We start from the raw sequence: 12,509 nt of genomic DNA on the forward strand, positions 1-12,509 counted from the left end.
GCTATATGATTCAGTTGTTTAGTCATTATCTTTACCATTGCTTTGAATCACTTCATTCATCTCATATGCTTTACAATAGTATTGATCAAGATTACGATAGTAGCATGTCACTTCAGAAATTATCCTTATTATCGTTTACCTACTCGAGGGCGAGTAGGAAATAAGCTTGGGGATGCTTGATACGTCTCAAACGTATCTATAATTTCTTATGTTCCATGCTAGTTTTATGACAATACTCACATGTTTTATATACACTTTATATCATTTTGATGCATTTTCCGGCACTAACCTATTAACAAGATGCCGAAGCGCCAGTTCCTATTTTCTGCTGTTTTTGGTTTCAGAAATCCTACACAGGAAATATTCTCGGAATTGGACGAAACAAAAGCCCACGGTCTTATTTTCCACGGAGCCTTCCAGAAGTATGAAGGGGAGACGAAGAGGGGCGTCGAGGCGGCCACACCCTAGGGGGGCGCGACCCCACCCCTGGCCGCGCCGCCCTATGGGGTGGGCCCTTCGAGCGTCCCCCGACTCTGCCCCTTCGCCTATATATTCTCTCCGTCGCGAAAACCCTATTACCGAGAGCCACGATACGAGAAAAGTTTCAGAGACGCCGCCGCCGCCAATCCCATCTCGGGGGATTCAGGAGATCGCCTCCGGCACCCTGCCGGAGAGGGGAATCATCACCGCAGGACTCTACATCACCATGCCTGCCTTCGGACTGATGCGTGAGTAGTTCATCCTTGGACTATGGGTCCATAGCAGTAGCTAGATGGTTGTCTTCTCCTCTTGTGCGATCATGTTTAGATCTTGTGAGCTGCCTATCATGATCAAGATCATCTATTTGTAATGCTACATGTTGTGTTTGTTGGGATCCGATGAATATGTAATACTATGTCAAGTTAATTATTGATCTATCATATATGTGTTGTTTATGATCTAGCATGCTCTCCGTTGCTAGTAGAGGCTCTGGCCATGTTGATACTTCTAACTCCAAGAGGGGGTATTTATGCTCGATAGTGGGTTCATGCCTCCATTGAATCTGGGACAGTGACAGAAAGTTCTAAGGTTATGGATGTGCTGTTGCCACTAGGGATAAAACAATAATGCTTTGTCTAAGGATATTTGTATTGTTTACATTACGCACAGTACTTAATGCGATTGTCTGTTGTTTGCAACTTAATACTGGAAGGGGCGCGGATGCTAACCCGAAGGTGAACATTTAGGCATAGATGCATGCTGGATAGCGGTCTATGTTCTTTGTCGTAATGCCCTAAGTAAATCTCATATTAGTCATCATGATATGTATGTGCATTGCTATGCTCTCTCTATTTGTCAATTGCCCAACTGTAATTTGTTCACCCAACATGCTATTTATCTTATTGGAGAGACACCACTAGTAAACTGTGGATCCCGGTCCATTCTTTTACATCTGAAATACAATCTACTGCAATCATTGTTCTCTGCTGTTCTTTGCAAACAAATATCATTCTCCACACCATACGTTTAATCTTTTGTTTACAGCAAGCCGGTGAGATTGACAACCTCACTATTAAGTTGGGGCAAAGTATTTTGATTGTGTTGTGCAGGTTTCACGTTGGCGCCGGAATCCTTGGTGTTGCGCTGCACTAAACTCCTTCACCAACAACCTTCACGTGACCTTCATCTCCTACTGGTTCGATAACCTTGATTTCTTACTGAGGGAAAAACTTGCTGTTGTGCGCATCACACCTTCCTCTTAGGGTTCCCAACAGACATGTGCATCACACGCCATCAGTTGTCCTCCTTCCAAATCAGTCTTGCCTCTTCTCCCCCTTTGGCGAATATAGGCCGGCTAGTTTCACTGGTTTCTGGTTAATTAATTGGGCAATCTTCTTAATCGGTTGAACAAAATATTGAAGAGCTCGGGTAGAGCCCCTTAGAGCATCTCCAACATACGGTCTAAATTGCGCCCACGCTAAAAAAAACCAATAATTTAGCGCGCCGAAAGCAAAAAAAACAGCGCTCCAACAGACGCTATAAAATATTGCACGCGGAAAAGAAATTATCGCACGCGCTAAATTGCGCTATCTTATGCGGCAAATATATTGCGCTCGTTTCAGCACGCTGCAAAATCCAATCCACGCGCAACGCTCCAACCGCCCTGAAATTTCACTCGCGCGGATGGAGCCGCCGCTCGTTGCCGTGGATGTGCCGCGGAAACCGCCCCGGAGCTCCACCTCGCCCTGCCCCAGCTCGACGACGGTGAGTGCTGCCCGCACCTCGCCTAGCTCCCCGTGCACCAGCCCCCTCGCCCTGCGGGAACTCCGCCTTGCCCTGTTGGGCGGCGGCGCCCGTCCGCCCAGGAGCACCTCGTCCCCGAGCTTGCCTCCCGACGCCATGGACTCCGCCGGCCGCCGGCCGCTCTGGAGCACCTCGTCCCCGAGCTGGCCTCCCGACGCCATGGACTACGCCAGCCAGCGCGCCCCGGAGCTCCGCCTCGCCCTGCTCTAGCTCGACGACGGCGAGTGCTGCCCGCACCCTGCCTTGCTCCCCGCGCGCCCGCCTCCTCGGCCCGTTGGGCGGTAGCGCCCGTCCCTGTTGGGCGGCGGCGCCCGTCCGCGCCGGTGCACCTCGTCCCCGAGTTGCTCTTGCTCGTGTTGGAGAAGGCACGATCCAGGCGCTTATCGCTGGAATCGCACAGGAGCATCACCTAGAAATTTTGTGTTTGACTGTCAGTCTATTTGTTTGGTCCTGTTTGATCTTCTGTTGATGCACATGTGAAAAAAGGTGTTTTTGGCGTTGTATTTTAACACGGCTGGTAAAGCGATGTGCGCCGCGCGCTGCAAAATACAGCATCCGGTGAAGTTTCACGCGCCTTAAAAGTGAAGACAACGCTCTCCACAACGATTTTACGGCATCAAATTTTAGAGATGCTCTTATAGACCTTGCTTTTTAGTCCCGGGAACTAATTTAGGGGATCGTTTATCCATTTAGTGTCTACTAGCATGCTTTAAGGACAGACCTTTCGCTCTCTAACGAGCTCAGAAAAAATAGATATGCCTCAAGGACGGATGGGATCCCTTCACGTAACACATTCTACTTTTGAGTGACTGACCCAAATGAGACCCAAGTACCTGTCCTTGACTACTTGGGGAATTTAAACGAGGAGTAGTCATGAGCTTCTTTTATTCAAGTGTGTAGTTCCATTACATCTTCCTCTCTCGAGATCCAGCTTTGAACTCTCGACCGGCTGGTGGCAAGACCGAGAGCTAGCCGACCACGGGGGTGTACAAGACGGGGCCACGGGAGTTGCCGGCGTCGAAGAAGATGCGGACGCGCTCGGCGTTGTACCCCGGGGCGACTGTGGTGCCGGCCGGGACAACTTCGATCGCAACGTCGGGTCTGTCGGCGTTGATCTGCGTCACAGCTTGCGTCGCCGGCCAGCCGACCACCTCCGGCCAAGATGCCTTGCTCATTTCTTCCCTGTTGCTTTACTTCCGACTCCAAAGATAATTCTGCAAAACAATCCATGGTTACATTAGTCCACAAGATGGGTACTGGCGGAGATGTATGGAAAATGTCTTAAACACGAGGGAAAGAATGCATGGATCCTGGATCCCTACCGAAGTAGAAATGATTTTTCCCCTTTGCGGTGATGATGAACTGATGATGTTACATGGGTGGTATCTGTATGCGTATATATAGCCTCTGGATGATATCCATAAAGGTTGATCGGGTAGCCAAGCAGGCAGGCAGCAGGCATTGGGCGTGACGCCCTTTTGCCGGGAACCTTGGTTTAGTCACCCCTTGTTTAGTCCATTTGCTAAGTTCAGTGACAAAAGAGCATGCAGTCTGTTGGTCCAAGGCTTAGTAAAAGAAAGAAACAGTGGATAGCCAAACCTACTTATGCAACACGCACGCGCATATATATGATAGAATTTGGGAAAAAAAATTATATATGTATGTATGTACTCTTTATCCAACAAAAACCCTGTAATTTACATATTTCAAAAATTGTATGAAATCTGTACAGTTCTACACCCCAAATCGCATAATCTATCAGTTTTTTCCTATTTCTTAGTGCCAATAGAGTTAAATGTATATCGACGGTGCCTTATCATATAATTAGTGTTCAGATACATCTAAGATAAAATTTTGACATTCTTTTATGAACAGAGGTAGTACTTTAGATTCTTAAGGAACAAATACAATTGCTAAAGATCATAAGTGACATCTAAGACCATGTAGGCTATAAGTGAAACACATGAAAATTACAAACAAAATGGAAACAAAGGAGAAAAATGAGTTGGCGGTTCAGGGCGGTGGAACTTTTTTGTTTCTTTCAGCAGAGGCCTGCAGGCTGCAGCTTGTGGGAAGGGAACAACGTAGTTGCAGTACTGGGCCGTGGTAATAGATGGACGGAACAAGGCTTCGTTTTGGTTTACTCGCAGGTCCAAGGAGAAAGGCCTGTGTCGCCTCCCATGAATGGGTCAGAGCTCCCCAAGAAAAAGTCTAGGAATATATTTTCGCCGGCAGACTTACTGAACGGGTCAGCTTAATCTTTTTTGTGAATCGTGTCAGCTTAATCCATGTGCCACAAAAACACAAAAGACCAAACAAGCAGCTAGCTATAGAGGGAAGAGGGGTGTCGAAACCAAGGAATTCGGCAAGGGGCGGCATGCACTGCGTCCATATAAAAGCAGGTATCACGGCCTTGACATCCTACATCTGCGATAAGCATTGTCCAAAGCTGAGAGGAGCTTCCTCGTCCACCGTACTGATCGGTCTATCAGTCGCTCTCTGAGATGGCTGGCGCTGACCCGACGAGGACGTCGTGGCCGGAGGTGGTGGGGATCCCGGCGACGCCGGCGGTGATGAAGATCGCCCACGACAGGTCCGATGTCGCGATAGAAGTGCTCCCGGACGGCATCAAGGTGTCCAAGGGGTTCAACCCGAAGCGAGTCCGCGTGTTCATCAACGCCAAGGAGTCTCAGGGCCTCGTCGTCAAGACCCCCGTTGTGGGCTAGCGTGTTCCACGCTGAGCTGAACAATGCTAGTGTGTCACCTGTCGTGTCGTGGTTCTGTTGCGTTGAATAATTCAGAAGCATCTTTATATCCTGCACTGCTTAAAACTCCTTCGGATCAGATTAGGTATCTAAAAACATTTTATATATAGATACATCTGAATCTATGATAAGTAATGCATGTTCAATCTGACGCATATTTAAGCCGTGGCTAGTGGTTCTTCAACATTGCAATTTTTCTGGGATAGATGGAAATCTATGACCTGATGTGCAAATTAAGGCGACACGTGTCACTCTTACCAATTCGACGCAGAGCCGGGGCTTGGTTTCCCCTTTTCAAAAAAAGTTGTCATTCTTACCATATTAAATAGAAATGATATGCACTCCAGTTGCAAGATTGGATAGGAAATGTACAGTACCATACAATTTCCACACCATCAATGTTGTGGTTGTTCTTTTACATGGAGCCTACGAAGATGCGCTTGTACTCATGTGGGTTTCAGCAACTCCTTTTTGTCAGGTCGACCACTCCTTCAAGCTTAGTATCGGATACTACCACACAGGGAAGGTGTTAAGGTTAGATCAAGATGTAACAGGGACGGAACCAACGAAAACGAAATTCTAAGTTTAGTTCATACACTGCTTGGTCCTGACATATTCATTATCCAGCACAAATTTAATCACAGGACACTAGGCATGTAGAGAGATGAAAAAGGCTCCCGTACAAACTACAAGCTAGCCATCAGTTCCTAAACTCTGTGTCCTCCGTGGTAAGGTCATCAGTCGTTAATCTCCACACGTTCTATCTGCCCTGGGAAACAGATATGGGTAATGGGTTTGGTCCCGCATAGCTAAGCTCGACTTTTTGAGGCAGAAGGTAGTAAGTAATGGACAGCTCCTCGAATATTTTCTTCAGCTCCATGACTAGCTCAGATCTCCTGATGTTCTTTTCACGGATATTCTGGAAGTTCATGGTGTGCTGAGCAGACAAGGACATGTTGATCTTGTTCACGTCCAAGATGTCCTTTAGGTTTACAGTGTGGATAGGGTACCAGTGTGTTGGTTTGCTCTCCAAGTACCTGGAAACCCAAAGAACCAGTGGTAATTGATAACATGGAAGACATGAAAATGAAGGCAAGTTCAGAGAACTTCACAACAATACTCAGAATAAGATGCGGTACATTAAACATGGAGAAAGCTTAAGGATTTACCCTTTAATTCTTGATTTCAGAGCTCCAATGCTCGCAGCTGAAGTTGAAACATCAATAGCAAAGTCGACAGTGTCAAACATGTTAGGGCTTCGGTAAAAGTTGCTGATTGGCTTTGTCGACAGCACGGAGTTTGGATAATAGACCTTCTCATTGTCATTCTTTAGCAGAACAGTGGTCAAGATATTCATTTCTTCAACAGTCATCTATTATCAGTAGAGACACATGTCAGCGTCAAAGTATTCATCAGAAGATCAGTGAAAAGGGAACTGAGAACAGGGGCAGTCTAGAACTGACCTGAATTCCATCAATGACACAGCGGTCACCAACATCAAACGGATGCATGATGAAGACGAATATAAGGGCCTCAAATACAGTCTTGCAGGCATTTCCAAATATGAATACCACAACTAGAAGCTGTGATGAAATGACAACAAGGACCTTGGTTGTCGCAATGCCCATCAACAGCAGAGTGATAATGGTGATTATAATAATAACCAGAACTCTCATGAGGTTGTGAAGTTGGCTAACTGCAGTTTTTGTGTCGTTCAGAGAATGTGCTAGTGATTTGCGGTCGAGGTATGCTTTAACCTGAAGTAAAAATTAATCAAGCAAGGAAACAGATATCAATCAAATGTATATAGTATAATCTATCCATGTCAAGGCATCAAAATATAACCCACACACATCAGATTTTGCTAGTTTGTGGTACCATGTATTTATTTCCTTATGAAGATAATGATTTACCAACTAAATAAATAAATTGTTACCGGCTAAAGAAACTACATAATTATGACCGCGGCAAGTTTTTGGATGCTGAACTTTGAACTTCCCTATCCTTCCCAACCCCCTTTCCTTTCCTTTTGGTTTTGGATGTGGAACGTCAAATTTTCTGTTTGTTCTGTTATTGTGGTATCAATAGTGGAACCCGGAAACCTTCGTGCGTGCATATGGAGAAAATGACGGCTGTAAGCCAAGTATAACTAAAATGCAAAACACAGAACATTCAATGAAGATATCCTAGGATAAATGCACATATATTAACATTGATTGCATTTGAGATTTCATACCACCCAAGTTTTTAGAGCAGATTTCTTAATCTTCCCCGTCTCTGATGCCCCTTCAAACATTGGAAGCACCAGGGCTGCCTCCTCCTTGTTGAAAAATCTCAGCAAATCTATCTCCTCAATGTGCCTGCACAAAATCACAATGGTCAAAGATGCATACTGAAATATGTTCTTTCGATTTCAGAGAAGAATGGACAACCGTAATCCTCACTTGTAGCCGGGCCTTGCAACATTTTTGAAAATGGTATTTGCTGCTATCTTTGCCTCCCACTCGCTATTTATCTCCTTATCCTTTTGCTCCGCGTCATCAAACTCGTCAAAGCTCTCAATACTTTGAGATATCGTTGACAGCTTAGAGCTTCGTATTGCCGTGATGAGCCCTTTCATTGTCCAAGCCGAGATCTTCTCCTGGTTCATCCTCCTTAGTTTGGCAACATCGATGACCTTGGGCGTTCCTTTCTCCTCGCTCACCCTGCTTAAGCTCACGCGCCCACTTGGCTCCCGCCCAATATTCTCCGCCAGTTCCATTAACGGAGGGCCAGACAGAGCCTGCAGCACATACTGGTGGAAGAGGCTCTCCTGGATCCGGTCGAAGAAGGCCTTCCGGTGGAAGGAGGACGCAATGGACTTCATGATAAACGTCTTGATTAACCAGATAACCGATGCGATGAGCACTGAGGCGAGGAACCTGGAGACATAGTTGAGGATCCTGGCCGTTTTTGGTGGGCGACCGAGGTCGCGGTCAAAGAGCTGCGACCAGGCGACGAGCACGAGGCCGACCCAGATACAGGCCTGGACGCTCCTCTTGAGGCCGAAGACGAAGTAGAGCACCTTGTTGCGGAGCAGGAAGTTGCGCTCGATGAGGAAGACGATGAGTGCGATGAGCCAGTGGCTGACGAGGTGGCCGGAGAAGACGGTGATGACCATGACGCACCACTTCCAGATCTCGAGCCCCCAGACGAAGCGGCCCTTGAGCGGGTGCAGGAGGAGGCTGACGACGAGCAGCGCGAGGAAGGCGACGAGCACGGCGAGCTCGAGCGAGATGCAGGCCCTGCGGCGGCACTTGGCGGCGGAGGCGTGGGCCGGGGCGCCGTCCTTGCGGAAGATGTCGTCGTCGTCGTCGGCGTCGCCGGGGGTGTGCGGGGTGGAGGCGGGGCGAGGGGTCTGGGTGGTGGAGGGGCGCGCCGGGGAGGGGTGGGAGGAGGGGGCTGGAGGGGTCGGCGGCTCGACGAAGCGGGATTTGGGCTTGGCGATGGAGGAGCGGCGGCGGAGGAGGGGCGCCGAGGCGGGAGGGAGAGGCGGGCGCGAGGGGCTCGTGGTCGGGGGCGGCTTCTCCGGGTTGGGGAGAGGCGGGCGATGGGGGCTGGAGGTCGGCGGCGGCTTCTCGGAGTGTTGGGGGGTTTGGGGCGCCTCCGCCGTGGGCTTGGGTGGCGGCGGCGGCTGCTGCTTCTGGGGTTGGGGCTGCTCGGGTGGCATGAGGAGGACGACGTCGCCATTGGCGACGGCGGCGGGCTTCGCGCTGGATTTCGAGGGATCCATGAGCGCCGCCGCCAGCGGCGCGTGCGACGGTGGACGCAGCGGCGGGTTGATGAACTAATGCTTGGGCTCTAGGCGGGGAGGAAGCTGGATTGCGGCGGCGGCGGCGGCGGCGGAAGGAGTGGCGGCGGGATGGGGGCAGTGGCAGTGCGAGTAGTGGGCTGACGGGGGTGGTCGACGTGTGAAGTGGGAGACGGACGGGCGGTGGCCGTTTTCGTTTTCGAATTTCGGGGTAAAGAAAAAAGAGGAGGCAGCTGGCGCGCACGCAGCTCAATAGCTCATACTGGCCGACCGTTCACCCTAGGTATCACATCACGTCTCCGTTTGTGCTTCCCCGCTTTACCTAGGTCTCACGTCTCCGTTTCTTCCCCGCGCCGTCAAACATCAATCTATCACAAGGAATAAACAATGGTGAAGAAGCTCCACCGAAACTGCAAACCTTTTTTTTTCTAAACTAAAGGGACCCCAAGATCCTAGAACTAGCATTAATTTAACAAAAACGATAAAATACCACGAACAACAAATTAGAACAGTGTCAACCACAACCACTCCCACGTGTCCTCTGCTTGTAGACTTTGTCTCGAGCTTAAGGCTAGTCATAGTGGGGACATATGTTACTAGTCTAAGTTACTACCTCCATAGTGGGTAGTAACTAATATGTGGTGTCATGCATTATGTCATTTATTATGGTGTAGACTCAACTTGTCTTGGGGTGTGTGATGTTATGGTAACATAGCTAGTTACCACATCACTCTCTTTCTTCATTCATTGCCATGCCATGTCATCAAAATGTCTTGGATTGTGTGATGTTACTAGCTAAGTTACTCCCACTATGAGCAGTCTAAGCGATCCGGGCCGCTGTTTGCCCTTAGACTACTCATAGTGGAAGTAACTTCACTAGTAATTAAGTGTCCAATTCAGCAAATTTGCTTATGTGGCAGTGAATTAATGAGGAGAGAGGAGGATGGAGTAACATAGCTAGTTACTGTAACATCATATTTCCCAAGATACAATGAGTCTATAAGCTAATTAATGAAGACATATATGATACTACTTTGATGTTACTAACCACTATGAAGGTAGTAACATAGAGTAGTATGACTAGTCTTAGGTCCGTGAACAACATATGATCTGGGTCTACCTGCTCAACTTATGAGTTCTATTTAATTGAGCTACCCTTTATGCTACTCAAGTTCTTATTGATATTAGTATCATATCAACCCTCTTGAGCCAAAAGTTTCAAAAGGAAATTCAAATTTTCCAAAAAAATGAAAATTTCAGGAAAAATGTAAATGAAATAATTCAAAAATAAATAATAAATAAATAATTTTTTGAAAATATCAAAAATCCTTAAAAGTTAAAAAATTAGAACAGAATCTAAAAAAATTCAAAAAAACTAAAATATCGAAAGAATCTAGAAAATAAAAATATTCAAAAAACTAAATTTTTAGAAATTTTAAAAAACTAATTTTGAAAATAAAAAAATGCTAGAAGTTCAAAATTGAAAAGTTTCTAAAAATCCTAAATTTCAACAAAACTATTTTAAAAAAAATCTAAATTTTTAAAAAATCTAGAATTTAAAAATCCAAATAAAAAATTATGATATGCGCCACAGAAATACACTTTTTTGTGGCGCTTGTGGTTTGCGTGTGCCACAATATGGTCAAATTTCTGTGGCGCATATGGTTTGCATGCGCCACGGAAATTTTCAGTGGAGCGTGCACTTTTATATGTGCCACAGAAAACCTTTCTATCTATAACTAGTTTCTTAGTAGTGACCCGAGGTTGATGATTCAAATGGTCAAATTTCTGTAGCGCATATGGTTTGCATGCGCCACGGAATTTCTTAAGTGGAGCATGCACTTTTATATGCGCCACAGAAAACCTTTCTATCTATAGCTAGTTTCTTAGTAGTTAGTTGAGGTTGATGAGTCAGTTGTAGATCCAAATGGTGCAACACCGAGCTCAATACAAGGGTATTTTTCGCTAAATTTGAGGATTAACATTCGAGACGCTCTGACCTGTCCCAGGCGAATCAACCCGAGCATCAAGAAGATAGCACAGACATCATGAACACAATCTTGCAATGGGTGTCGTGTATAATGGCCAAGCGGCATCATTGAAGGCTTTGAAGTCACCTGCCAAAGAGCATGAGGATGCCATCGACCATATATTGAAAGGAGCACCGGCATCAACATAAAATGGGAACGGATCGACAGTACCACCTCACTGCATGCCAACATCCAAATGTAGCTTCGAGCAACACCCAATAACCTCCAGCATATGGGCATAATCGCTAACACACATAGCTTGCAATAACAGTCTGAGCAGATAAACGAGAGCACGGTGCAACAGAAGTATTGCATCGCTCCCTCGACTGCAGGGTAAAACTCACCTGCAAGAAGACGCTCAAATCCAAGATTGTGTAAATCAGCACCATGCCCTTGGGCTGCCCATTCATTGCAGATAATTGAAGATCTAGCCAGCATAGAGGGCAACAGGGAGGAGCCAACCGATACGCATTGGAATCCAGCTCTGAAACAAACAGCAAGCAGGACGAGGAGCTCAAGTCTTGTATCGTCTGCTTCCTCGACCTGCGCCCACGCTACATTGATTCCTAATTGACATTCATCTCTAAGCAGTGGGATTCGCGCCCGTAAACGTCGCAAGTCTAGGGAAGATTGGCAAGGTCCATCACAGGCCGCTTCAGCATAGGACCTAGCGCATGTCTCACCACAGGACTTCAACAAATCGCTCTCCACCGATGAGCTTCGGCAGCAGGAGATTGGTTCCCATAAAAGAATGACACTAGGAGGGGAAGCACCAGATCACAATAGATCTGAGGCCAAGCACTCCTCCCATGGCCAGGAATAGAAGGGAAAGAAGGGAATAAATTTTCCTCCGATCTGGAGATTATTGGGAAATACAAACCTACCTAAACACCAACCTACACACAGCCAGACCTCCCTCCCACTCACCGTCGGCCACCTTGGCCAACGACAATGGGGGGAGGGAGAGGCCGGAATGGGGGGAGAAGAAGGGAGTTAAGGGTTGGACTCCACGGAGGGTAAGTCGCCACGGGGGAAAAAGATGTGTTACTCAAGAAAAGCATAGGTATCATCAAATATATCCGCCACTATATTAACTAGGATTGATGATACATAATCACCTTTTTAAAACCTCTTTTTAGCTTGGAAGTATATTCCAACATCATCATTGACTTTGATGGCTATAGTACCTCCGAATACAAAAACTATGGATCGCCAGTCATGAGAAAAATCTTTCACTCCGAGAACATGTTGGAGGAAAGACCACTTGAATTTGTCATAATCCTTTTCAAAGTGGATCTTCAATATTACCCCATTTAACTTTTCTCGATGGAATTCGGAACCCATGCAGTACTTTTTTCTTCCTTGCATAAAAGCATAATGAGGATGAACAACATGGCCAGCCACCGAATTTTGCCTAATAGGTTTTCATTCATATTTTGAAGCTAACATTAAGAAAACATATGTGCCTATATTTTTGGATCCTATCTACTTCATTAACTTTTGGCAACAAAATATCTCATCAAAATTTAGGCGAAATAAGTCTAGCTATCCAGAATAAGAACATTGAACAATTATAGTAGGTCTGCTATAATGACCTCCCATTCTGATGGAACGCCCCTGAGAAACCATCTGGTGATGGGG

The 12,509-nt window shown here is 46.6% G+C and overlaps 1 protein-coding gene across 1 annotated transcript; it reads right to left on the minus strand.

The window, feature by feature from the left end:
• Positions 1-5,607: 5,607 nt before the first annotated feature.
• Positions 5,608-8,961, minus strand: LOC127317803 (mechanosensitive ion channel protein 10). Its single transcript, XM_051348396.2, has 5 exons — positions 7,493-8,961; positions 7,285-7,408; positions 6,512-6,805; positions 6,218-6,420; positions 5,608-6,085 (listed from the first exon to the last, which is right to left on the minus strand). Exons 1-5 carry the CDS (start codon positions 8,818-8,820, stop codon positions 5,809-5,811), a joined length of 2,226 nt encoding a protein of 741 aa, XP_051204356.1. The 5' UTR covers positions 8,821-8,961; the 3' UTR covers positions 5,608-5,808.
• Positions 8,962-12,509: the final 3,548 nt, after the last annotated feature.

The sequence above is a fragment of the Lolium perenne genome, chromosome 7 (assembly GCF_019359855.2).
Source record: "Lolium perenne isolate Kyuss_39 chromosome 7, Kyuss_2.0, whole genome shotgun sequence".
NCBI lineage: Eukaryota > Viridiplantae > Streptophyta > Magnoliopsida > Poales > Poaceae > Lolium > Lolium perenne.

Coding starts and splice junctions, on each gene's coding strand:
- LOC127317803 (XM_051348396.2), bottom strand. CDS start 8,820: ATGGATCCCTCGAAATCCAGCGCGAAGCCCGCCGCCGTCGCCAATGGC. Junction 6,806..7,284: donor CTGCTCTAAAAACTTGGGTG/GTATGAAATCTC, acceptor TTTTTACTTCAG/GTTAAAGCATACCTCGACCG. Junction 6,421..6,511: donor GTGTCATTGATGGAATTCAG/GTCAGTTCTAGA, acceptor TACTGATAATAG/ATGACTGTTGAAGAAATGAA.